The sequence below is a fragment of the Camelus bactrianus genome, chromosome 20, assembly GCF_048773025.1.
Source record: "Camelus bactrianus isolate YW-2024 breed Bactrian camel chromosome 20, ASM4877302v1, whole genome shotgun sequence".
Lineage (NCBI taxonomy): Eukaryota > Metazoa > Chordata > Mammalia > Artiodactyla > Camelidae > Camelus > Camelus bactrianus.
In genome coordinates, this window is record NC_133558.1 from 14,275,546 (window position 1) to 14,302,479 (window position 26,934).

At 44.0% G+C, this 26,934-nt stretch overlaps 1 protein-coding gene across 1 annotated transcript; it reads left to right on the plus strand.

The window, feature by feature from the left end:
* The first annotated feature begins 16,011 nt into the window (after positions 1–16,011).
* On the plus strand, positions 16,012–21,042 carry SOX4 (SRY-box transcription factor 4). Its single transcript, XM_074348157.1, has one exon. It carries the CDS (start codon positions 16,926–16,928, stop codon positions 18,333–18,335), a length of 1,410 nt encoding a protein of 469 aa, XP_074204258.1. The 5' UTR covers positions 16,012–16,925; the 3' UTR covers positions 18,336–21,042.
* The last annotated feature ends 5,892 nt before the right edge of the window (positions 21,043–26,934 follow it).

The window sequence follows — 26,934 nt, forward strand, 5'->3', positions numbered from 1 at the left end:
AGTTCCTCTCCTGGGCATATATCTGAAAGGAACAAAAATACTAATTCAGAAAGATACATCTACAACAACAACAGAGGGAAAAAAAGGGAAAGAAAAGAAAGATGAAAAACAACGTTCCTATCCTTAGAGAGTTTACAGTGTAGTGAGGAACACAGCTGAGTGAATAGGCAACTCGTGTACAAGGTGAGAAGTCCTTTAACAGGGAAATGACAGGGGGCTCTTTTTAGTAACAGGTCCTTAGAACTGAGAGCAAAGAAAACATCTCAGTACTAAACTGAGATCTGAAAAGTTAACTGTGGTGATGATATTATCAAATTTGCATATTTGAAAAGATCACTGCCTGAAGGGAAGAGAAAGGATGGAAGGGGGACAATACTGCAGGGAGGCAGGAGACTGCTGCAGTGACCCCGGTTAGAGAGGATGGCAGTGGGTAGTGGGGTAATGGCAGGAAAGCTGAAGAGAAGTGGCCAGATTCTCAAGATGATTATGAAGTAGAATTAATAGAATTTGGTAACTGCCTGGAAGAAGAAGAAGAAAGGAAGGGATTGGAAAGAAGGACGATATCTTACTTTGCTTTTCCCCAGAAACTGACCTCAAAGAAAAGGTTCAAGTGCAAGTAGTTCATTTGAGAAGAACAGGGAATCTGGGTAGGAAAGTGAGGAAGTGATAACAGAGAAGGAAATGGAGCCAAGAAAGAAAGAGTGCTTTATCAAGCCAACTATGCTATTAATGTCATGGAGAAATCCTGGGAAATGGTGTAAAACAAAAGGCTCAGAGTTCTTCCACCCAAGAGGTTGAAGAGCTGGGGAATTTATAAGCCAATTGCCATGAGTCATTGGCTGATGGGTTTAATTCCCCAGCATTTCCAGTCTGCTCTGCACATGCAGAGAAGCTTACTATTGCTTCTTAAGAGGTCCTGGGCAAAAAAGACACAGATGCAGGCCTTTGGGAATGGACAGAATTATATGGAATGCTGAGGCCCAAAGACTACCTGCCACAGATGACACTCAGTCTCCGGTGGGGGTCAGTGGGGTAAGGATGAAGTGGGGTAAGGGAAACCCATGGGGTGAAAGCAAGACAGAATGGTACTGGGGAGCAGAGATTATGAATTTGATTTTTGACATGGTACATTAGAGGTGCCTGTGGGACATCTAAGTGAAGGTGTTTGGTAGAAAGTTGGATATATGAATGAGTCTTTGGAGAGCAATCTGATCTAGAGTTATAGATTGGGAAACTGTCAGCATGTAAATTCATGAAATCCCATGAGAAATTGTATAGAGCAAAGAACAAAGATGGTTAAGGGCAGAAACCAAAGATTACCAATATTTAAGGGACAGTGAAAGGAGGAGAAATCTGCAAATAGTTTAAAAAAAACTGAAGTGAGTATCAGGTTAAGGGAAGAGTTTTGGTGAGAGAAGGATTGTTTATACAAATGGAAGAGACTTAAAATTTTGATGGGGAAGAGCCAATGAAGGGGATGGAGAGTGAAGGGAGAGGAGAAATGATTAAAAGGCATGGAGATTTCTAGAAGACAGAAAGGGAACTGAGTCCAGAGACAGGGGGTTGGGAGTAGAAACTGAAGACTTTACATGGACTTTGTTTTCTTTGTTGCAAGCGGGAAGGAGAAAAGTGATGGGTGCAGATCAAAGCTACTTTGCAGATTTGGTGGCAGGAAGTTAAGAAGGTACCTGTGTATTTTCTCCATAAACCAAGAGTTGAAGAGAAAGGTGTGAAAGAGTGGGAATCTGTGATATCACAGGATTAAGGAGCTCATGGCTAGAATGAAATGCGTCGGGAACTGAGAGAGAACTGAGGGAACTGAGAGAAAGATGAAGAGAAACACAGCTGTGTGGTTTCCTCTCACAGTGCTCAGCTGCCCGGGTGTGAGCCCAGAGACTAAATAGTTGGACTGTTTCTATATTGGGCTTCAACAAGTAGGTGGAAGAGAAAGATGGCAGGGCAAGAGAGTTGCAAGGTGGCCAAAGTGAGGATAACAGAAAACCGAAGCACACAGGGAAGAATGAAAGATAGGAGGGAAAGGAGCCATTCCCAGGAATGGTGGTCTAGGTTCCAATCAAGGGATTCTATTTCCAGGGCTTGGGGTGAGGAGAATGCATGCTAGGAGGGAGACTAGTCATGGACAGGGAACTGAAAACTGATGAAAATTGACTGACATGGACTAGCTTGTCATGGCAGAGGGATGAAGGAAGAGATGGCTCAGAAACAGAGGAGGAAGGAAACAACGCTACCACGGCTGAGATGAGAACCAGCTGGCCCAGAGTCTAAGGAGCTAATGCTGTGGTCAGGATACGTCCACTGTTCTTCCCGTCCCTCTATTCTGGGCTGAATTGTCTTCTCCAAAAACATATGTTGAAGACATAGATCCTTATGAATGTGACCTTCTTTGGAAACAGGGTCTTTGCAGACGTAATCAAGTTAAGATGAGGTCCCTGGGGTGGCCCCTAAGCCAATATGACTTACAAGAAGAGGAGGAAAGACACAGATAAAGACACACAGGGAGAACACCATGTGACAACGGAAGCAGAGACCGGAGTGATGTGTCTGTAAGCCATGGAATGCCAAGGACTGCTGGCAACATCAGAAGCTAAGAGAAAGACCTAGAACAGATTCTTCCCTAGAGCCTTTAGAGAGAGAACATGGCCCTGCTGACACCTAGATATCAGATTCTAGCATCCGAAACTGTGACAGAATAGATTTTTGTTGCTTGAGGCCATCCTAATTATAATGTTTTGTTACAGTGACTGTAAGAAACTCACACACCTTCTGTTCTTATATACGTCTTAGCCTGGGTAATGAGACTATTTCCTAATGTCACAGGGAACCAACAGAGGTCAGACTGTGGTTGACAAATACTGGGGCAATTCTCCATTTCTAATTAGAAATTGGACATTTTCATTATTAAGTGATGTTTTCAGCTCTCATCCAGTGATACAGTAATTCAATGCACTGTTATTCCCAAGCCAGGATGTCCAAAGGTTAAGTTCATCCAATAGGAAGAGAACTAAAAAGAAAGGCAAAATGCCTTGTATGTAAATTTAGAAGTGTCAGGATATTTTAGACTAGAGTCAATCATAGGGCCAGAATATCTGGTGTTTACTATATTTTTTACTTTTAAAAGGGAGTCAGTGCACTTTTTCTGGTGACAGTACGTGCCCATTTTGTGTACTAGAATTTTTTTTTTCACAGCAATATTGACACACGATTTAATGTTCCCATCTCTGCTGAATGATTTGGCACAAACAATGCATGTATGTGCCAATGAATGAGATCTACGTGAGCCCCTTCTCCCTCTCTCACTAATGCACACATACACACAGAGAAGACAGAAAATATATGATTATTTTTCATATGAACAAATATTGAGAATAATAATTTAATCAATGAATTAATACCCTACGGATTGTTCCCCAAAGGCTTTCAAAGTCAGGATTCTTTTATCAGCCAAAGACTTGATGAAAATTAGAGATTTTTCATGGCCTTCAAATTCTGTTAGGGTTTCAGCTTTACACCAATTATTTAAAACTTAAAGTTACAAACAGTTTATGTAAGTTGGGGAGGCAAACACAACCACCCTCAGAAGTTGGGCAGGTAATAAAAATAACTGAAGTGGGCCAGACTGTATTCTTGGGTTGTCTTTTGTTTACACATTAAACACCCAGTTTCACTTCCACCCAGAAACATGTTTTCTCCCACTTTTCCTGAAACCCAAGGCCCTGCTCAGTCTCTCTCTCATTTTTTCATCTTTGCAGAGGCACGGCTATAAAATTACTTCAGAATTATACAAATTCTGAAAAGAGACCAACGGGGCAAGCACGAGGCAGGCTGGCTGAGGGGGCTAAGGCCTCAGTGGCGAAGAGAACACAGTGAGGAGCTGGGGACACAGGCTCCAGTGAGGGGAGCAGGGCTTCCCGGGCTCCAGCTGGTCTACCCAAGTAGGCATGTGTGGCCAGCATGGGGCACAGACCAGTTTTTAAAGGGGTTTTACACAAAATCTCCAGATTTCTAAATGTTAGACATTAATTTCTTTTCTTCTCTTTTCTTTCTTTCTTTTATTTATTTTTATCTGTTTGTATTAATCTTTTAGTGGTTTAGTGGCTACACTAACAATTTGCATATGCACCCTTGACTTATTATAGTTTACTTCTTAAACAATGCCAGAAATTTACAGCAGAAACTCCATTCACATCCCTTCTACTCTGCACTATTGTTGCCATATATTTTACTTCCATATATAAACCCATAAGACATAATTATCATAATTGCTTTAAACAGTCAATATTCTTTAATATTTATGAACATACTTACCCCTTCTTATGATTTTCATTCTTCCTGTGCTTCTGTGTTTTTATCTGAAATTATTTTCCTTCAGCCTGAAGAACTTCTTTTAATCCTTCCTACAGTGTGTGTCTGCTGGAAACAGAATTTCTTAGCTTTTGTTTGTCTAATTTCTTTTTCTTTTTAACCTTCATTTTTGAAGGATATTTTTTATTTGATCGAATTCTAGATAGTTTTTTTCAAATTTATCTTTCAACACTTTAAGAATGTAATTATATTGTCTTTTGACATCCATAATTCCTGTTTAAAAGTCGTAATTTTTATTTTTTTATTCTTTTAGTATAATGTGTCTTTTTTTCCCTCTGGCTTTCTCTTGCTTTTAAGAGATGCACTTACGAATAGTTTTGTTTTTAAATTCTTTGAGGTTCACTAAGATTCTTGGATTTATATCTATCACTAGTTTTATAAAATTTCATCATCATCTCTTCAAACATCAACTCTGACTCATTCTCTCTTCTCTCCTTATAAAACTTTAATAACTCAATGCTAAACCATTTGTCTGTATCCCTCATATCTCTAGCACTCTGTTCATTCTTTCCATTTCTTTTTTCCTGTACATACATTCATATATTTTCTATTGACCTGTTTTTGGATTCACTAATCCTTATTTTCCAGTTTCATGTAAAACATATTCAATGAGTTCTTAATTTAAGATAGTCTACTTAATATTTCTAAAATGGCCATTTGTTCCTTTTTTAAAGACTCCAGTTCCCTGTTTAAATACTTTATCTTTTCATCCTTTTCCATATTTTCTTCTATTAAACATATTTATAGTAGTTAAAGTCCATGGCAGCTAACTCCAACATCTGGATGATCTATGGGTCTGCTTCTGTTGTCTATTTTTTTCTCTCGATCAATTAAATTTTTCCTGCTTCTCTGCATATCCTACAATTTGGTATTATATGATGAATATTAGATTTTTAAAAAAACTATAGAGGTTGAAACTGTTGTTCTTTCTCCCTCAAAAAGGGTTTGTGGCTTTGCTTATTAAGCAGACAAAGTGAGAGGCTTGAGTGACAAGACAAGAATGGTGGTAGTTTGGGTTAGACTCAGTCCATCTGTGGCTTCAAACATCTTGAGGGTCAGATCTTCTGTGTTTATTGCAGACTCCACCCTGCAGTGAAACTTTGTCTCTGAAGTACCAGGAGACTTCAAGAGATTTTATTTTGTGTTTCTAGTCCAGTCATTTTCTTGGGCATGGCCTTCCTACAGTTTTGACTGAGAGGCTGGTGGGTCTGTCTCTGTCTCCGTGACCCTTAATGTATATATTCTGTGTATATATACACATATACGTATATATTTCTCTTCAATTTTTTTGCATGCCTCTTCCTCTAGCATGACTTGTTCTGCAACTGATTTCTCTCTGTCTTTGCGGCTCAGCCTCTTACACTGCCCAAGCACTCAGAAAATATCCCGTGGGAGAAAATGGCTATTTGATGATCCTGTGAATTCCACTTTGTCCATGGCAATCAACATGGATATTAAAAAAAATTGGTTTTCACCTTATTTGACTATGACAGGGTACACCCAGCCTTAGCAGATGCTCCCAGGCAAGAAAATGACCAGCAGCCTCAGCCTCTTCTCTAAACTGTATTTCTTCTAGTCTTAAATTATTCTAAAAGCTCTCCAGTACTTTTTTTAAACATGACTTTTGTAATCTTTCTTTCTAGTTGTGATAGCTTCCTGCTACTACTACATCATACTTAGAAGCAGAAGTGGTCATGTCTTTAATGATTTTTTAATCTTAATGTGGTTAAAAAAAAACAAAGAATAATATCCTAAAATATTAGTCTAGGTTAAATTTTTTCCCTGGAAGAATATAGTTTTGATTTTAAATGCAGCTGAAAGAAGAATAGGATTTACTTAAAATAAATTCACTTTATAGAAAATTTAGTTGAGCTATATCAATTCCGTAAGTAATGTGGAGCAGATTTCTAGTATTCACTCATATCCATTTTTCCTTTTTCCTAGGGCACAGATGACAGTCACATTTTCAAGCCTTCAGGCAGGGCCATGTGCCTAGCTGTATCCAATGGGCTATGAGCACAAATGATGTGTGTCCCTTTCAAGAAGAGGCATTTAAGGTTGAGTAAGAGTTCTCTTCACTCTCCCTTTTATGACAACCACGAAGGTCACATGTTTAGGTATGGAGCCACTTACCCGCTTCCCTAAGCCACTGCTGGGAAAGGGAGCCACTCTGGAGAGTTGCTAGGCTCACAGTGGACTTGGTATCAAGAAAGAAGTTTAATGTGTAGAGTCATTGAGTTTTCAGGACATGTCCCACATCTCAGCACAGTCCATCCTTATAAAGGCAAATCTAGTAAGGAATGCCTAAACTAACACAAAGACACGGCATCTTCTCTGACTACTTTTTTTTTAATCCTCCAAATTCTAATATTCAAGAAACTGTTGTTTGGACTACTAGCTATTAGAGCCAATGGCTATCATAATAAAATTATTTCTAAAGGAAGATTAGCAAAGAATATCCTTTAATTACATGGTACGGAGTTTCCTTTGGAGTCTTTTTTATTTCTTTGTCATTTTACCCTTGAGGCATATACAAGAAAGGGAAAGTATATCAATTCTGAGCTAAGCTATATCATACGTTAAACTTGAAGTAATGTTAGTAATACCATTGTGCATATTAACATCAGGGACTTTCCAATCTCAAGAAATTAAAGCTGTATGTTTAAAGAGGGAAGCAAATTTTAACCTTTAGCTTTTCCTTTTCTCATCCACCATACCATACCCACTAGTGGAGAGCTCTACATTTAAACCTTCCCTTCTCAAAGTGATCTCTTTTTCTCTCTCCTCAACCCCTCCTGCCCATGTTAAAACCTACTTGAACCTACTAGAAAAACTACTATAAAGAACTGTACTGTAAGCTATTGTTGCCTACTAGTAGCTCAATGCAACACCTTCTTGGATAATCTGCATTTTAATTAGAAAATATGTACCATAACCTAAAGGGGTGAGTTTTGCTATTATTTATTGGTTGGTTGGGGAGGGTGGTAGGTACCAGAAGGGATGATAAACATCTTCCCCATTTTCCATCAAAGTGCCTTCTTGAGTGGCTACTTAGTCAACTTATACTTAAAGACCATCCTTGAATAGTCGTTTCTCCAAGGCAGGGCTGTTGGTAAATATCTGTGATGGTTGATTTTATGTGTCAACTTGACTAGGCCATGAGGGACCCAGATCAAACATTGTTCCCAGTGTTTCTGTGAAGGTTTTCTCTAATGTGGGTGGGCCTCATCCTATCAAAGGCTTAACAGAACAAAAAGAATGACCCTCCCTCAAGTAAGAGAGAATTCCCCCTGCCTGACTGCATGTACATTGGTACATTGTTTTTGTTTTGTTTGGTTTTGTTTTTTCCTGCCTTAAGATTCTAAATGAAACATAAACTCTTCTTGGGTTTCAAGCCTCCTGGTCTTTGGACTAAAACCACACCTTTGGCTTTCCTGGGTCTCCTGCTCACTGACAGCAAATCTTGGAATTGTCAGCCATATTTATTATATACTTGGCCCCTTCTCTGTATATACATCTGCTGTTAGTTCTGTTTCTCTGGAGAACCCTGACTAGTACACCATCCGGTGGCATTAGAATTATACCCTGTATGTGACCACTACACTTTCCCAGGGTCTAGAGAGTTGATACTCATCCCACCCACAACAATTGACTGAAAGAAATTTACAAGCAGAACCAATGACCGAAAAGCCAAGATAAGCTAGAGAATCAAATAACTGAAGGCATAGTATAGTTGGTCTGTTTACTGATCATAAGTAAATAAATGTTGAAACAATAGCAGAAAATGAGAAGTGAGACTAGGAAGAAGGAAAAAGAAAAAAAAAAAAAAGTAGTGGAGAGAAAGGAGCTAGCCAGGAAAGGCCACAGATGGCAGAAGGAGTGACAGAGATGACAAACAGCAGTGCCAGGGAGCAGCAGGTCTCCTGAGAGGAGAAAGAATTTCAGGAAAATCTGGGAAATGGCAAAGGAGCACCACTTGCAACAAGAGTAGATGAGCTGCCTGGGTTATTCAAGTCCAGCTAACCCCATATCCACTATAGGTATTGATGAATATATTGCCTGAACTCATAATGAAGATCTGGAGTCATTAAGAAAAGCTGCCTTGTTGGGTGGATTTGAATTTTAGCATTTATCCCATGGTATTGTAATTAACACTATTCTGTCTTCTCTTACTGCATAACAAGCCACCCAAAACACAGTGATTTAAAACAACAATTTATTGTTCTCATAATTCTGTGGGTTGTCAATCTAGGGATTCTTCTGCTGGACTCATCTGGGAATCACTCATGTGGCTGAAGTCATCTGACAATCCTACTGAAGTCCAAGATAGCCTCAGTCACATGCATGGGACACTAGAGCTGGCAGGGCATCACGTTCTCCCCATAGGGCCTTTCATCCTTCAGTAAGACAGATTAGCTTCTTCAAAACACCGTGCCTTTAAGGTTTCAAGTGGACAAACCCCAATAAACGTGTAGGCACTTATCAAGCCTCCTCTTGGGTCATGTTTGCTAATGCCATATTGGCTAAAGCAATTCATGTGACCAAATCCAAAGTCAATGGGGGAGAGAACACAAAGGCATAAATACCTGAAGACAGATTTATCGGAATAATCACATCCACTGTGAGTTTAAGACTTTGGCATATCAATAGCATTCCCATTTCTTGCCTGACACTCTTAGTTTGCAATTCACATCTGGGAAGTACTCCCTGGGGAGAATTTTAGAAATTTGGGGATGTTCTAGTGAAATATAGCCTGGGCATTGCACATTTGTAATGTATATTATTGTATTATAAATTCTGTGCCTATTTTTCCTTTATATTTTGGCTTGAGCATTATGTTGATTTAAAAAATACAGTTTTATGGTCGACGAATTTTCTCTCAGAATGGTAAAGTTACATTACAAAATACTTGTTCCAACAAGGCAGTGTTTTGAGTCTAATATTTATGAAATTAATGAGTCAAGTTTGAGTGTTTAGGAACTAGGTTTCAGTTACTCACCAGCCATTCTAGCCCAGATTAAGTACCACTAAATTATTATTTTTAAATTATTGTTGTTAATTTCTATCTGTGTTGTGAGAATGGGGGACAGGAAGCACGGGGCTGGGGGGGTAGGACAAGGAAGGGTCACTCAGACTTCAGGAAGCAGAGGAAAATCACCAACCTTTCATACCTTACTCTGCCAGACGCAACACCTCTCCAGACCCTCAAACTGCCTCAACCACCCTCCTTGGCATGGCAAATTTTCTTATAAATTATCGTTCGAATTGTGAATTTATTATACAATATACACAACAGAACAGATGGTGCAGTTCCCGAGCCCAGCAGCTGGAGGGGACGCTCGGCACACAGTAGGAGCACCATAAGCATTGATTGACTGACTTCATTGTTTCAGTTGACTCGAATGCATCCTCTTCCCAGGCAGAATTGTCATATCTCTCCAAGCCCACACCCCTGGCCCGAGAGGCGGTGAGCTCAGAGCAGATGGCGCGTCCCGGATGCCAGGTGTGCAGCACGCCCGGCGCGGTCTGGGGCGCGGAGTTCTTTGGTCCCTGCCCCACCCCACCCCTCCTATCCCCAGAGCAGCAGTCTGCGCCACACGTGACGTCGGGCAGAGGCGGGATCCGGGGAGGGGAGGGCTGGGAGCGAGGAGATCTGGTGCCTGGCGGAGCCCGCGCGTCCTGCGCTCGCTGCCCAGCAAGCGCCCGCCTCTCTTCCCGTCTGACCCGCGTCACCCGGCAGCCCGTGCAGTCTCCGAGCCTTCCCATCCTCCCTCTCTGCAATCAAGCGCCTCTCTTCCTCCTCCTCCCCTCTTCATCTCTTTCTCTTATCTGACATTTTGATTCGCTTCCCTCTGCCCACTCCCCAGCGGGTTTCCCTCCCTGGCAGAAGCGTCCGCCCCAGTCCGCCCTCGCACAACCTCCAATTGTAGGTCAACTCGTTTGCTAAGGCTGGCTTAGGTTTGCTCTTGTTTAAGCGTTTTTCCATAAGTGAAATCAGCCGCTTTCCCCCACGGGGCTCCAACTGTAATTGCTTCTACTTGGCTGTTGAACTGCGGCTGGGGATCCCGCGGGATGTGCTCTCATCCACACCGCGTGCTGGGGTCACTGGGATGGTTTGGGGCGCCGCGCGGAGGGGTAGGCAGCCCCTCCAGGACGCTGGCTGCCGCGGTGGCCTGCAGAAAGGCAGAGACACGGAATCCAGAGGGGACAAAGGGAGCCGTACCCCTCCACAAGGTTGTGCTTCCACGTAACTGCGCCTGGGGCGCAGCCGTTACCAGTAATTTACCTGCCAGAAGACCCCTTCTCCTAGACCTGGGACCTGGGGGCGTCGGTGCGCCCATACCGATGGGCCCTGGCACCCGGGGCGCCTCCATGGCCCTCGGGGATTCGGCGACTTCCCTCTCCTCCTGCCTTTCCCGTAGGAGGAAGGGCACTCAGGCCAGCCAGCTCCTCCGAAGTCCCTGGGGAGGGGACGCTTGAAGATTCGGGTGCAACCAATTATCAACCTCCCTTCTCCGGGTGGCTTTTTCCTTTCCCTGCTCTGCCTTCCTGCAAGACATCAGGCAGCCGCACGCTCAGTGGAACCAGGGAGGGGGTGCCCAGCCCGTGCACGAATGTCGCATGACAGCCGGAGCGTGGGTTCCAGACGCACAGCGCGCAGAGAGCACTTCAGAGTCCAGAGCGAAGGCGGTGGGCGCGCGGGAGACAAGGGGGCCGAGTGGCTGTCAGTTCCGGTCAGGAGCGGAACTGGGCACCGTGGCCGAGGGGGTGGGGATGGGGTATGGTGGAGCCGACCGCCCGGGAAACGACTCCCCCACCCCGACCCCTACCCACCCCCCGGCTAGCGGCGGCCAGTTGCAACTTCAAAGAAGGGCTAGGAGCTGGCGAGGGCGCGGGGACGTGTGTGTGTGTGTGTGTGTGTGTGTGTGTGTGTGGTGTGTGTGTGTGTGTGTGTATGTGTGTGTGTGTGTGTGTGTGTGTGGTGTGTATCTTGAGCTTCTTCCCCGGTCATAAACCTAAACGGAAGATGGGTGTTAAAGTGCTGCTGACAGGATCGCCTGAAACATGTTTACAGTACGAAAGACTTTCTTCCAAAAAGCACTGCCTGAGTCAATTCCAATTTATTTCCTCCCTGTAAGTGAAATCGAAAGGCAAGGCTCAGCCGCGGCGGCGGAACGAGGCTGGGCACCATTAATCCCCGCCGAGTCCTCGCCGCGCTCAGGGCAGGAAGAGCGCCGAGCCTGCGCCGCAGAGTCGCTGCGCTCCGCGAGGCGTCTGGCCCAGGGAAACCATCTTTTCAGGAGGAGGGGTGGCATTTGCGTGGCGCCTCTGCAGCGGCTCTTGGAGGGCGTTCTAACTCGTTCCGGCTTCAGCAAGATACGGACACGGTAACTGATAATCTCCCGGGTTGACTTACTAGATCCAAACGGGAGCTAGCCTTGGCTTCCCCAGTCTCTGGAAGATTCTGACAAGTGAACAGGAGGCGGCGGTTCGCTGCCCTAAACCTTGATTAATGATTTTAAAAAATATCACAATTCACCGACACATCCTATTAACCGCTGATCGTTTAAACTGCTACCTAAAGAAGGTAGACTAGTAGAGGATGATAGAGGTTCAGGAAAAGAGGATAGGGGAAAAGAAAGAAGTCTGACCGTCCCCACGTTTTCCCACGTCTCCTCGCGGGCGCAGGGAGGCTCAGCGCTGCCACCTGGCGGCCGCTTCTCCTCGGACGGGGAGCCTGCTGGTGGCGGAGCGAACCGAGGCTCCCGGTGGGTGTGCCTCGCTTCTGCGTCGCGAAATGGGGCAGAAGCTCGTATTCATGCTTCAAATCTACGTGGCCCAGTGGAAACATTCATTTTCTGTTTGTTCTCATGAGAAAATTGAAAGGAACGGGAAATTGAGCTGGCGCTGGTATGAAGTGCATACATAAACCCTACCAGGTGCTAATCACTGGTTAGGAGGGGAGAGAAAATGGTAAAAATTATTATAAATACAAGGTTCTTATCTATTAGTTTATTCTAAAATAACTCATGGACTTCATTTTACCCCAGATCCTATTTTGATACTTTGAAAAAAAGAATTATTCCATACATTGTTTTTCAATACTAACCGCCCCCCTCCGAAATCCGTTCCAATAAAACTTCATCAGCCCGAAAAGATGAAGTGCAAGTTATGTTTGTCTACTTGACTGACAAGTAAATCAGCTTCGGATGGAGGGTTCTCTTCCATAAAGTGTGGAACTTCCATAAAGGCTGTGGCCTTTCACTTGGCAAAGGCCAATGACATCAAATTTCTCAGGCTTGGTACCTGCCTGCTAAAGTTACAAAGACAAGGTTTTTCTTTTCTCTCTCTCTATTTTCTTTGAACTGAATACTTGTCAGGTCAGACCAGCTCCTACAGTCAGTTTCTACAACCAAGGCAAAGCAAAATCTTGCAAATCAGTGCAAATCCAAGAGATTTGTTAAACTAATTTCCCTTCAGGTTTTTTTTTTTTTTTTTGGCTGCTATGCTATAGGAATATATTAAGCAGTAGGACAGAATCTTATTCCCATCTATACCCCATACCATTTTATGGATGTGAGATTTTATGCTGTGCAGGTGTGTGAGAGCAGAAGAAAAGAAATGAACTAGCAGATATTACATTACATCCCAAAGAGAGTTCCATTATTTAATGGAAAATAAATAAAATATTTACCTTGATTCAAAATTTGAAATGTCTAGCATCAATTGCTAATAAAGACAATTAGTCTATTATTCTAAAACAGGATTTCTTTTTGTGCGAAATTATCTTGGTTTACTGTTAATATGGCCTAAAGAGTAGCATTAAGAATTACTTCATGTGCTGCAAAGCCAGCAGAGGGAACACTGAGTACTGATTTAGTAGGGGCCACCAAATATCTGGTATTTCGGAAAAAAATGTCAGTAATGGAAAACTGGTTACAAAACATGTTAAGTTAGGTAATGAGAACACGGAAATCTTTCCTCATTATTTGGTATTCAGAGGCCCAACACATTCCAGTGTGCACATACTCGGTGAGAAAGATGACTTTAATAAAGGGCCACATGTCACATGTTTTCTTACATTTTAACAGAACTATTAACACATAAGAACAAACCTGCTTCAGAAGCCTAAGCATTCATATATACTACAATAATCTTAGAAAGTCAATGGAAATTACTAATACTGTATTTCTTCAATTCAAAGAAAAACTTGTCCTTTTCATTTTTAATATCTCAGATGTCTTACAACCCTGGGGATGTCAGTTTCACTGGTAGTTGCTCTCGCTTAACAGCATGTAACAATGGTATGTCTTAAAAACACCAATATAGAAAACACATCTAACCATAGAAATAGGGCAGTGCCTATTGTTTTTTAGTACACATTTTAAAAAAATCTGTGTGCTTTAAACATAAACAAAATTACTATGACTGCTTTGGTTAACTTCCACTTTTCCCTGATCATATTCACTGGTAGAACCATAAATGACTTCGGAAATATAATCAATTATATTTATATCCACCTTGACTGAACTATGACAAACTAGCTACACCCTCCAATCATTAGCTGATACAAATCCCAAAATAAAGTATTGATTCTTTTTTTATTCTGGTGAAAATATTGATTTTATAAATAATAGACTTCTTAGAGTAATTTTGATGTCAGATTGACAACACCAAGGGGTGTCGTCTGGTGCGCACAGCAAAGAAAATGAAATGTAGGCTAACACACCCAACTTTGCTATATGCAAATGAGGTGCCTGTGGGCTTTTATTTGTTTGTTTATTTTTAAGATTTGTTCCTCCTTCTAAAAGAAAAAGTATATAACTTGGGTAGCTAATGGTTAAGAATTATTTGCTTTTACCCACAAAAACATTCTTGCTTGTGGTTGATCCTTAGAGATCCAGTCAGATGTCTCCAAAGGGTGTTCTTTCCAGTACAATTCCAAATCTGACAACCTGGGCCTCTCGCCAGCCTACATACTTTAAAAGTTTGACAAGATAAATAGAAATCTGCTGCCTAGCACTAGTTTGATGTGAATCAAAAGCTGACTTAATTAAGTTGGGTTAGCCCTACCTAACCACCTATCACTGGCCTGTAGGCCATCTGTCACTGGCCTGTTTACTATTATGGTGTGAAGGAAGACCAATTTTTACTAGAATTTTAATTTTCACATCTTAGAACAAAGGTAATTTTTCTGGTAAAATTAACGTGTGTTCTGACTACCTAGGTACCTTTTCTTTGCCACATTCTTCACAACGCTTTTCACGAAGTTCCTTTCTTTTCATATCATTGGGAAGACAGGGTTCCCACTATGGTCCCTGGATGGTTCACATCCATGACCTGTGATTATTTTTTCACATCAGTGGCCATCCTTGATTTTAGCCTCTTGAATAACAGGCTGCTTCTACTAAAGGGACTGTCTTTGGAATTCAAATGATCACGGGAAGGATAATAGCATTCACTGAGGACTTGCTATGAATCAAACTCACTGAACCCTCACAACAACTGTCAAAGTAGTTGTTCCCACATCACAGACGAAGAAAACTGAGACTCCGTCACACCCCAAGTTTACAAGATCAGTAAGAAGGACTAGCCTCCAGGTCTAATATAAATCCAGAAGTTCCATTCTCTTTTGCTACCAGTTACCACTGCCTTCTACACTTTCTCTTTACCTTGGCCTTTTGGTTCCATTTGATCAAAGTAACAAATATACAGGTGGAATAAATAGGAGAAAATATTTATAAAGGATAAGGAGCAGGAGAGTTTAGGGGGATGAGGATGCAGAATGAAGCGATCTTTAGTTTTGAAAATGTGGAAAACAAATATTTAGAAAGTCCAATTGATTCCCATTCTTTACTCAGCACTATCATTTTACTCAGAGTCCGACGGAAATTATTCCATCGAGTTAACCATGGAACACTGCCTAATGTGTTCCAGTGGAAAGCTCCTCTGTTTGGGCTATCCCGGATTCATAGAGGGGGGTTAAATCATTAAATAACCATGGTTAACCCCTGTTTGGTTAAGAGAGCAAGTAATTCTTGCAAAAATTCCTCTTCTCTGACTTCCACAAACAGCACCAAAATTGCTCTGAAGGGATTTACACAATACATCAACATCTGCGCTGTACCTAGAGTTGTTAAAATAACTGTGATGACAGGTGTCTAGGTACCACTTTCTTAATGGTTTTCAATATCCATTGATTTATTGCCTTGGCTTTCCCTCCCCCTTTTACGTCCTTGGCTTCGTGAAGGAGCCAACGAACAGATTTTACACTAGAAGGCTGATTCTTTATTCCAATACTGAAAAGAACTAATAAAAATAATCACTTGGCTTTTAAGCAGAAAGCCTCCATTTACAGTATTTCACTCCCCCCCTTCTAAGCCTCTTGTTATCTAACATAATGGTTAGAATACATTTCCGTCTCTCCCCTCAATAATTTCATGCATTAACATCCTCTTCACACACCACACACGCGCGCGCACACACACACACGCGAGCACAGCAAAAGGAAAGAAGGCAGCAGAAATCTCAGCTGTACTTCTAGCCCTTTTAAAAAGTTTGCTCTGTAAATTGGAATGAGGTCAGATTTGGAGCTTCTCATTGCACGCGGAGATTATTATTGCATCGGGTTCCAAGCCAATGGGAAGCCCGGGGGAGGGGCTTGGCACGAGGAAGCGTTGGTTACAGCGGCTGATTGGCCGCGGCCAAGACTGGGAAAGGATAAAGAGGCGCGAGGCGGAATTAGGGTCTGCTCTAAGCTGCAGCAAGAGAAACAGTGTGTGAGGGGAAGAGGCCTGTGTCGTTCCCGGGTCTCTAGTTCTTGCACGCTCTTTAAGAGTCTGCATTGGAGGAACTCTGCCATTACCAGCTCCCTTCTTGCAGAAGGGAGGGGGAAACATACATTTATTCATGCCAGTCTGTTGCATGAAGGCTTTTTGGCTTCCTACCTTGCAACAAAATAATTGCACAAACTCCTTAGTGCCGATTCCGCCCACAGAGAGTCCTGGAGCCAGAATCTTTTCTGCTTTGCATTGTAGGAGAGGGACTAAGTGATTGAGACTATGTTGCTTTCCTGAGCTCCTGAGAGCGCTCGTGAACTGGAATCAACTGCTTCAAGGGAAGGAAAAAAAAGCCAGACTTGCCTGGGAGGCGGCGAGAAACTTGCATTGGAAGCTTCAGCAACCAGCATTCAAGAAACTCCTCTCCACTTTAGCACAGCCTCCAGGACTCAGAGCCGAGGAGAGACAGAGCAAACAGCGGCGCGGTGAGAGAGACAAGAGCGAGAGAGAGGGAAGGAGACTCTCCAACCTGGGAACTATAACTCCTCCGCAAGAGGCGGAGTACTCCTGCCCCGCATCTTTTGGAGACTTTTCTCTCTTCGCCCGCCTCCGCCCCGGCCGGGAGTTGAGCGGCCCGCCCGGCTGCCGCGCGCTTCCTCCCGCTCGGCGTGCGCTTGGCCCGGGGAGCCGGGAGGGCCCGGCGATCGCGCCGCGGCCGCCGCGAGGGTGTGAACGCGCGTGGGCGCCCGCCGAGCCGGGGCCATGGTGCAGCAAACCAACAACGCCGAGAACACGGAAGCGCTGCTGGCCGGCGAGAGCTCGGACTCGGGCGCCGGCCTGGAGCTGGGCATCGCCTCCTCCCCCACGCCCGGCTCCACCGCCTCCACGGGCGGCAAGGCCGACGACCCGAGCTGGTGCAAGACGCCGAGCGGGCACATCAAGCGGCCCATGAACGCCTTCATGGTGTGGTCGCAGATCGAGCGGCGCAAGATCATGGAGCAGTCCCCCGACATGCACAACGCCGAGATCTCCAAGCGGCTGGGCAAACGCTGGAAGCTGCTCAAAGACAGCGACAAGATCCCTTTCATTCGGGAGGCGGAGCGGCTGCGCCTCAAGCACATGGCTGACTACCCCGACTACAAGTACCGGCCCAGGAAGAAGGTGAAGTCCGGCAACGCCAACTCCGGCTCCTCGGCCGCCGCCTCCTCCAAGCCCGGGGAGAAGGGCGACAAGGTCGGTGGCAGCGGCGGGGGCGGCCACGGGGGCGGCGGCGGTGGCGGGAGCAGCAACGCGGGGGGAGGAGGCGGCGGCGGGAGCGGCGGCGGTGCCAACTCCAAGCCCGCGCAGAAAAAGAGCTGCGGCTCCAAGGCGGCGGGCGGCGCGGGCGGCGGGGTCAGCAAACCCCACGCCAAGCTCATCCTGGCGGGCGGCGGCGGGAAAACGGCTGCCGCCGCCTCCTCCTTCGCGGCCGAGCAGGCGGGGGCCACCGCCCTGCTGCCCCTAGGCGCCGCGGCCGCGGCCGCCGACCACCACTCGCTGTACAAGGCGCGGACTCCCAGCGCCTCGGCCTCGGCCGGCCTCACTGCCCCAGGAAAACACCTGACGGAGAAGAAGGTGAAGCGCGTTTACCTGTTCGGCGGCCTGGGCGCGTCGTCCTCGCCCGTCGGCGGTGTGGGCGCCGGCGCCGACCCCAGCGACCCCCTGGGCCTGTACGAGGAGGGGGGCGCCGGCTGCTCGCCCGACGGGCCGAGCCTGAGCGGCCGCAGCAGCGCCGCCTCGTCGCCGGCCGCCGGCCGCTCGCCCTCCGACCACCGTAGCTACGCCAGCCTGCGCGCCGCCTCGCCCGCCCCGTCCAGCGCGCCCTCGCACGCGTCCTCCTCGGCCTCGTCCCACTCCTCCTCCTCCTCTTCCTCCTCCTCCTCGGGCTCGTCGTCCTCCGACGATGAGTTCGAAGACGACCTGCTCGACCTGAACCCCAGCTCAAACTTTGAGAGCATGTCCCTGGGCAGTTTCAGCTCGTCGTCGGCGCTGGACCGGGACCTGGATTTTAACTTCGAGCCCGGCTCCGGCTCGCACTTCGAGTTCCCGGACTACTGCACGCCCGAGGTGAGCGAGATGATCTCGGGAGACTGGCTCGAGTCCAGCATCTCCAACCTGGTCTTCACCTACTGAAGGGCGCGCGGGCTTGGGAGAAGAGGGCCGGGGGGCAAGAGAGGAAAAAGGAAAAAAAAAGAAAAAAATCGGACGGAAAAAGAGTTGCAAGAGAAAAGGGAAAGGAAAAAAAAAAAAGAAAAAGAAAAAAAAATGAAAAGGAAAAAAAAAAGTGAGCAGGGCCGGTTTCGGCCGCGTCCCGGTGTAGCGCGGCGGCGTTTGGGGCCCCGCGCTCCCATCCCCCACCGCCCCGGCTGGAGGGACGCGGCGGCGGCGGAGGTAGACAGGGGCGACCTTTTATTGTTGTTATTGATGTTGTTGTTGGTGGCGAAAAAGCGACTTCGAGTTTCCTCCCCTTTGCTTGAAGAGACCCCCCCCCAACGAGCTTCCGGACTTGTCTGCACTCCCCGGCCAGAAGCCGAGTTGGGCTTTTTTTCTAGAGACTGAAGGAATCTCGTTCCTCTCTCATCGCCCCCCTTGGTGTTTTTGTTCTATTTTATTTTGTTTTTGTTTTTTGGATCAAGAGAGGAGGTGGAAAAAAAAAATCCAGCGCGCCCCAGGGGGATTTAGTTCTTCGCATCCCTGCCCCCACCTTTCCCCCTTCCCCGAAGAAGACAGAAGGCTCCGGGGCGTCGAATTTGACCGACGGCAGATGTTGGGGGGTCGAACGGCCTCGACCGCCGGGACTGAGAGACTCCACGCTGGCGAATTCCCGATTGGTTTCTGGAGGTGGTTTTTTTTTTTTTTCCCTCCCCCCCCCCCCAATTTTTTTTCTTGCCCCTACAGCCAGAGGAGGAGATGTTGAGTGACCGGCCCTCGGAAGTGACCCGAGAACCTAGTTGGAAAGCCACACCAGCGAGGGCTAGGGGCGGGGAGGAGAAGGACACGAACTGGAAGGGGCGAGTCATAAAACTGAAACGGATTTGCACGTTCGGGAGAAGGTGGTGGCGTCTCCTGGGCCTCCGCCTCCTGCATCTCTGAAATCAGTGAGGTGAGACTTCACAGGCCCGCAGGCGTGGAGGAGAGGAGACTGTTTGATGTGGTCCCGGGGCTAGTGGAGGGCGAGTGGTTTCGGGGGAAAAAAAAGGTTTTTTTCTTCTCTTAATTGGAATCGTGATGGTGTTGGATTATTTCCTGGTGGGGTTAATATAGCATGTTATCCTGTCTATCTTTTAAAGATTTCTGTATAAGACTGTTGAGCAGTTTTTAAAATAGTGTAGGATAATATAAAAAGCAGATAGATGGCGCTATGTTTGATTCCTACAACAAAAAATTATCACCAGCTTTTTTTCATTCTTAACTCTAAAGGATTCAAACGCAACTCAAATCTGTGCTGGACTTTAAAAAAAAACAATTCAGGACCAAATTTTTTCTCAGTGTGTATGTGTTTATTCCTTATAGGTGTAAATGAGAAGACGTGTTTTTTTTCCCTCACCGATGCTCCATCCTCGTATTTTTTTTCCTTGTAAATGTAATCAGATGCCATTTTATATGTGGACGTATTTATACTGGCCAAACATTTTTTTTTCTTACTTTGTCCCTTTTTCCTTTTTTTTTTTTTACTTTCTTTTCTTTCTTTTTACTTTCTGATTTCGTCCTTCCTTTTTTTTCTTTTTCTTTTTTTTTTTTTTTTTTTTTTTTTTTTTGGTAGTTGTTGTTACCCACGCCATTTTACGTCTCCTTCACTGAAGGGCTAGAGTTTTAACTTTTAATTTTTTATATTTAAATGTAGACTTTTGACACTTTTAAAAAACAAAAAAAGACAAGAGAGATGAAAACGTTTGATTATTTTCTCAGTGTATTTTTGTAAAAAATATATAAAGGGGGTGTTAATCGGTGTAAATCGCTGTTTGGATTTCCTGATTTTATAATAGGGCGGCTGGTTAATATCTCACACAGTTTTAAAGAATCAGCCCCTAATTTCTCCATGTTTACACTTCAATCTGCAGGCTTCTTAAAGTGACAGTATCCCTTAACCTGCCACCAGTGTCCATCCTTCCTCCCCAGTCTTATAAAAAGGGGAGGAGAATTAGCCAAACACTGTATGCTTTTAAGTAAAACAAATTTTTTTAAACAAAATACTGTTTTATCCAGAGGCTTTAAAACTGGTGCATTTACAGCAAAAAGGGATCCTGTAGCTTTAACTTGTAAACCACATCTTTTTTGCACTTTTTTTATAAGCAAAAACGTGCCGTTTAAACCACTGGATCTATCTAAATGCCGATTTGAGTTCGCGACACTATGTACTGCGTTTTTCATTCTTGTATTTGACTATTTAATCCTTTCTACTTGTCGCTAAATATAATTGTTTTAGTCTTATGGCATGATGATAGCATATGTGTTCAGGTTTATAGCTGTTGTGTTTAAAGATTGAAAAAAGTGGAAAACATCTTTGTACATTTAAGTCTGTATTATAATAAGCAAAAAGATTGTGTGTATGTATGTTTAATATAACATGACAGGCACTAGGACGTCTGCCTTTTAAGGCAGTTCCGTTAAGGGTTTTTGTTTTTAAGCTTTTTTTTTGCCATCCATCCTGTGCAATATGCCGTGTAGAATATTTGTCTTAAAATTCAAGGCCACAAAAAACAATGTTTGGGGGAAAAAGAAAAAAAAATCATGCCAGCTAATCACGTCAAGTTCACTGCCTGTCAGATTGTTGATATATACCTTCTGTAAATAACTTTTTTTGAGAAGGAAATAAAATCAGCTGGAACTGAACCCTAAATCTTGACTTTTGTCATTATTATGCCCAGAGCCTAAGACTGGGAGGGCCCTATGGTGTGGAGAAACTACACCATCTGCCTTAGCTTTGAAACAAGTGAGTTCTCAGGGAAGTCTGTTAAATGCCACCTTGTTGAGGAATACGGAGTTCCCCTTGGCGGATTTGGCAGGCCCTAACCCTGAAATGATGGCATCAGCTGAGTGTGTGTCAACATCTACATGCTTTTTAGGAATTTTCTGAGTTTGCATCATTTAGGTCAACGCCCTTTGTCTTGAAATTTTCAAAAGAGGAGAAGGGAGGGGCAGCGTGGACAGAGTTCTTTACAGGTGGAACCAGCTGGTTGATCCTTTTTTAACGTGATCCTAAAGCTGCTTTCTTCTTCACTTTCCCATAGGTACCATCCAGCAGTGGCTAGAATTGCTTACCACAGATAAAGAACAAATAAGCCTGTTAAATTATCAATATATGCTAGAGGACAAAGGTTATAAAATATAAAAGTTGTCTGAATTTTTTCCTCAAAAGCAGAAAAGTTCACGTGGTTCTAAAATAATCCATTTTGTGCCATGACCAACATGGTTATTCATGTCAGTGAAACAGCAGTAATAGGGGTGACCTGGAGAAGTTGGCTCCGGAAGGACTAAGAGGAAAGCTCTCCCCACCCCCACCCCCACCCCCACCCCCAATTTGAGAAACAGCACGCATTCAGCTTGTGGAGACAATTTTTATAGTCATTAGGTGCAGGGTTATTGAGACCGGTATGCAAGCAGAAAAATTTGGATTTCCTAAGACCCATTAGTATTTGGTTTGGAACCTGCAACTTGCAAAAGAGCACTATTTCCTGTTTACTTTGAGGGTTAACAATTGCCATTAACTAACAAAACCCATTTTCACTTCCAAATGTTCATTAAAAATGTGTGCTTTATACGTCTTCTCTTTTTTTTCCCTCAACACTGGCGAGGAGGGGGTTAATAAGCAGCCATCTGTGGAATAACCCTTTAATCATTAGGATTTTCTTGTATGCAAGGAAGTCTCCTTCATCCTGGAATATACAGCTGGAAGATTTTTGGAGCCTGTAGTCCCAAAACAAGCGGTTTTTTTGTTCAATGAAAAGCAGTAATTCCCTCCTCCAAAATAATATAATTATTGTGTTTCAATATTAATTTCATTCTTTAAAGATCATTTTAACTACTAGTCTCTCATGTATTCCCTGATACATTTAGTTTTACTTGCATTTGTGTTCTGCAATTGTAATACCTAATTTAAAAAAAAAAAAAAGACCTTCAAGACTGGAGTCTTAAGTCTCTTCAAAGACCTTTGCAAAAGGAGGAAGGACTCATCTATCAAGTGTTTACATTTAATTTTTGTTCACTGTTAAGTTTTTTCAGATTCAAAGTGTCAAAACCTTGATGTACATGAAGACTATATGGTGCAATTTTTAAAGTATATTTCATTTTGTAGGATTCTCCTGCTAGAACTATATTCTCCCTTGGCTTTCTGTGTAAGGGCAGATGCTTTAACTATTTTAAGAATTTTGATAACATTGTTTTACAAACAAAAGCTTAAATGAAGTGCATGTCCTTCCCAGGAGGTGACAGAGTAAATGTAAGGAATGTTTTTTGTACTTTCTTTCCTCTGAATCAATTTTGATTCATAGGGGTACTTATGTGGTAGGTAGTACCAGGCATAATAAACTTGAGAAACAGTTTAGTATGACTTCTTCTTTCAGATCATTTGGATCAATAGAAAAGAATAAATTTTAGACTTTAAGAATAACTTTTCTTTCAAGATACTGCTCTGGCCCTGGGATCCATAAGAAATGTGAATCCGTAATACTTGCTTAAGCAAGTTTTGTCCATTCCTAGTTGAATACCTTAACTGCCAAGAAAAAAATGTAAGTTGGTAGGATGGGCTGAGTGCCTCAAAAGGCTTCCTGGATTCTGTGTTCACATTGCTGGGGGGTGGGGATGCTGGAGGCATTAAGAGATTCTGAAAAAAGTGAGAAAGCAAAGGGCTGGGAAGCAGACATCCACATTTACTATTTCCTGTGTTTGTAGGGTACCCACAAATCAAAAAGATGGTTTGCATAATAATGTTAGGGTTTGGACTATTTAATCAAAAATTTAAAATGATTTCTTTTAAAGGTTCATCTGGATAGATCCATATGTCAAGAAAAGGCTAAGAATTCTGGTAAGAATACAAATCCATCTTACCCATTTGGATTTCTCAGGGTAGAAGGTTGGTATGCTTTGTTTTTCTCTGGTAGTTTTTGTTTTATGCCTTTTTTTTTTCTCCTTTTAGGCCTATAGTACAATATCTTTTTAACCCATATTTATTAACATTTAACCTACCCCTCCAATTCTCCTGGAAAATTCTCTCCACATGCATTTCCAGATCTTCACTCTGGCTGTCATTTGAAAGCCCAAGTGGAGAGGAGGGTGGGGAGGGATGCAATTCAGGCATCAGCGTGGTGTTCAGACCTTTCTGAAAACCCACCAGATTCCCCCTTGCCCAGCATGCACATGCTGCCATTCCGGGCCCTGCACACAATGATTGTAGCCCATCTTCCAGTTCTCCAAAACTCTTATTAAACATAGCCAAACCCGTCTCTCCCATCAGACTGGGATTCTTGGAAGACAGGAACGAGGTCTTAAATACTTAAGTTTCCCCAAATTTGCCATCTCTGTTTCATTGTGTAATATAAATATTTGATTGTTACTTGTTGACTTTACATTGACGTTGTTTCAGTGGCGCTTTAAGAGCTTCCAAAAATGCTTTTGCGTGTTAGGCTGTATTTTAGCTGTGGGAAGGGGAAGCCTGGGATTTGTTGAAAGCCTGGGTCGTGGTGCTGCCTCTTAGACCCACTAGCTGTAAAGGACATTGGTCACTGTTCTCAGCCTCTTGATGCCTCAGTGTTCTAAATTGTTGACTAGGAAGAATGCTATGTGACATACAAAGCTGTTGCGAGAATCTAGTGAAATGACACGTGGCCTTCCTGGCATGGTGCCTGGCTGCCTCTGTGGGCTCCTGAATGCTAGGTCCTTACCTCACGGGTTGTTCTAGAAAGATAACACATGTTCCAGCCTAGCATAGTGCAAGCGATACAGAAGATACTGTGTTCTTGACAATAAATCCCCTGAATTGGTACCTCTCGGTCTGGTCCATGAACCCTCACGTTGCAGAATTACCCCGAGATTCTTGTTACGGGCAGAGATTATAAAGATGATCAGGTTGTGGGGCTGGGGATCTCCTAAGTCCCCCATACGATGCTCACTGAAGTTAGAGAACCACTGCTTCCATGGGAGTTTGCTTTAGCATTTTCTCCTAATAAAGATGGAGAAGTGGAATTAAGTGGTTCAGTGAGGTCAGAAGAGAGAGAAAAGGCCCAGGAACCCCTTGGCTTGAGCCCTGGTTCTGATTTCCGTAAACAGATGTCTTTCCTCCTCGGGTCGTGGAGATGGAGACTTAGCCCAGGCCTCAGGCCGTGGAGGAGGATTGGCAGGCCTCTGACTTCCTGTCCGTTTCCCAGGGACACCCTTCAGTCTCCCTGGTTGAAAGGGTGAGTGTCCCTGATTATCTGCGTGTGCGTCCATTTTCCAGGTCAACAGACATGTGCTAAGATAAAAGGTGAAGTCAGGGACTGAGTTTTGGAGGAAATAACTGAGGCAGAACAGAAAAGGAGCGGTATAAATATGATGAGTGGAACTTCTGCTATGTTATCTGGAAGTGAGATAATTGGAAATTATTCAGAGGAGCATACTTAGTCTGTATAGAGAGGGCTGCAGCCTACCCATTATATCCTAATGAGATTGACCGTTGGCTACAGTTAACTTGAAGGGTTTTATGGTTTCCTGCATGTGTTGTTTTCCTTCTCAATGTTAAACAGAAGAAGAAGAAAAAAAAAAAAAAAAAGCCTCGCATCACCAAACGGTATTTCCCAGGGGGCTGTTGGACCAGGCTGCTGCAGTTTGGTTTGTGCCTTGGTTAGCAATGCACCTTCATGTGTGTGTATCTGTGGATCCAGGTGATAATAAATTTAGCCCATTTTGTTTTCTTCTGACAGGTTCAATTCAGGGCAGTTGGTTTATGGAGCACTGCCAAACAGGCCAGGCCTAAGTCAAGTCAGGGCAGGAAGCTTCACATTTGGGCCTTCCTTTACCCTGCAGATGTGTTCTCCGAGGACCACGTTGTAACTCGCTGGTGTCTCAGTACACAAAAGTGCTCTGTATCTTTGTATCACACGCAGGACATTCAAATGATATTCCATTTGAGGTTTTTATTTTTAAAGGATAGGATGTGAGAGAAGAAACAAATATCATATTTATCATCATTTAGCCTGGTTGGTTCTTTAGGTATTTCCCCCCAAATAGAGTTCTTTGGACTAGTTCTTGGACAACTAATGAATGTGCTGTTTCCTTTCACAATGTGCAGCTAAAAGATGGGAGGCAAATGAAAACACTGAGGATTACCTTTAGGGGGCTCTCCATATGCTGAATGCCCGGCGGTGTAGCGTGATGACTGGCTGAAGTGTATGGTGCGTGTAACTGCTTTTATGAAAGCTGGGCAGCCAGGCCCTGTTTAACAGTCAGTTAGCTCCTGTTGTATGTGTGGTTAATTACCACTCTCTCACCAGGGCTTGTCCTAACTTCCCCAGCTCCAACACCTAAAACCTGTGAAAACGGTCTCTTCTGGGACTCCTGACCTTCAGCCTTGGCCTCTGCTTTCTTCTTCCCCTTTCCCACACTCCCGATGTGGGCCTTTTATCTCTCTTGTTTGCCAATCCTCTGAGGCTTTGAATAATTTATGTGAAGTTCCTGGGAAGTGGTGGGGCCCTAGTCTTAAAACACATTGCACTTTGTTCCTCCCCTGGCAGAAGCAGGTCCAGGAGCCTGTGTCTGTAAGAGGTGATGCTTAGGACATTTGGCAATGTGCTGACAGTTCTCATTTTTCGGTGAGCACCCAATGAATCCAAAAGTTGGAGGGGAAAAAAAACTGGGGTAGGGGGCAGGGAGGTGTCGCTGAAGGTGAAAAGTTCTTTGCTTTTCCCAAACACTCTTAGAAAGGATGTCTCTTAAGATTCTAATAGGTGTTCTGTGAACAAATATCTTGTGGTCAATTAAATTAAATGCTGGTTAAGAAGATTTTCAATTTCGGTTGTTATAACGATGTATGTTTATTCATATCTGTGCAAACATGTGAGAGATTTTCTTGACCAGCTTCTAGGAATGGAATTGCTAAATCTTAGTGTTAACAGACATCGGCTTGTGACAGTTTTTCCACCCTGGAGCTGATTCAGTGTAAAGTGGGTGGGTGTTGGGGAGAAAAATTAGCGATAGGTCTAAGTGAACTAAGATTAAAAATTAAAGTAGACTTTGAAACAAACCATTTATACCTCCCCCCACCCCCAGAGGATGAACAGATTATTTTAGCATGTAAAATGGGGCATCGCAAATCACTGTGAGATGATTTTCCTATCCCAAGTCTCTGATAACATACTTGATTTTAAAAAGAGAACAATGACGGACATAGCCCTTGACCCCCACGTGGTGACCAAGCAGAGGGATTTTGTGACAATTGAAATGTACATGAGGACAGAGATCACCTCCTTCTGGTCATTTTTCTTCTTCTGTTAGAATTCACCAGGCTCCTGTGTAACTGGCTCTACTTTTTTTTAGGCTCTGTGATTGCAAGAAACAGACTCACTCGACTAACTTGAAATCAGGGGGCTTTATTGCAGAGAAAAGCATGACTATCAGGGAACTAGAAATTTCGTGAGAGTTCTGAGAGAAACATCATTCAAGATCCATGGCTCTAGGGAACAGGTTCATTGTTTGCCCAATTTAACATCAAGACCGAGAAAATATTATGACTGATCAGATATTCTCTTGGTTTTCCTAC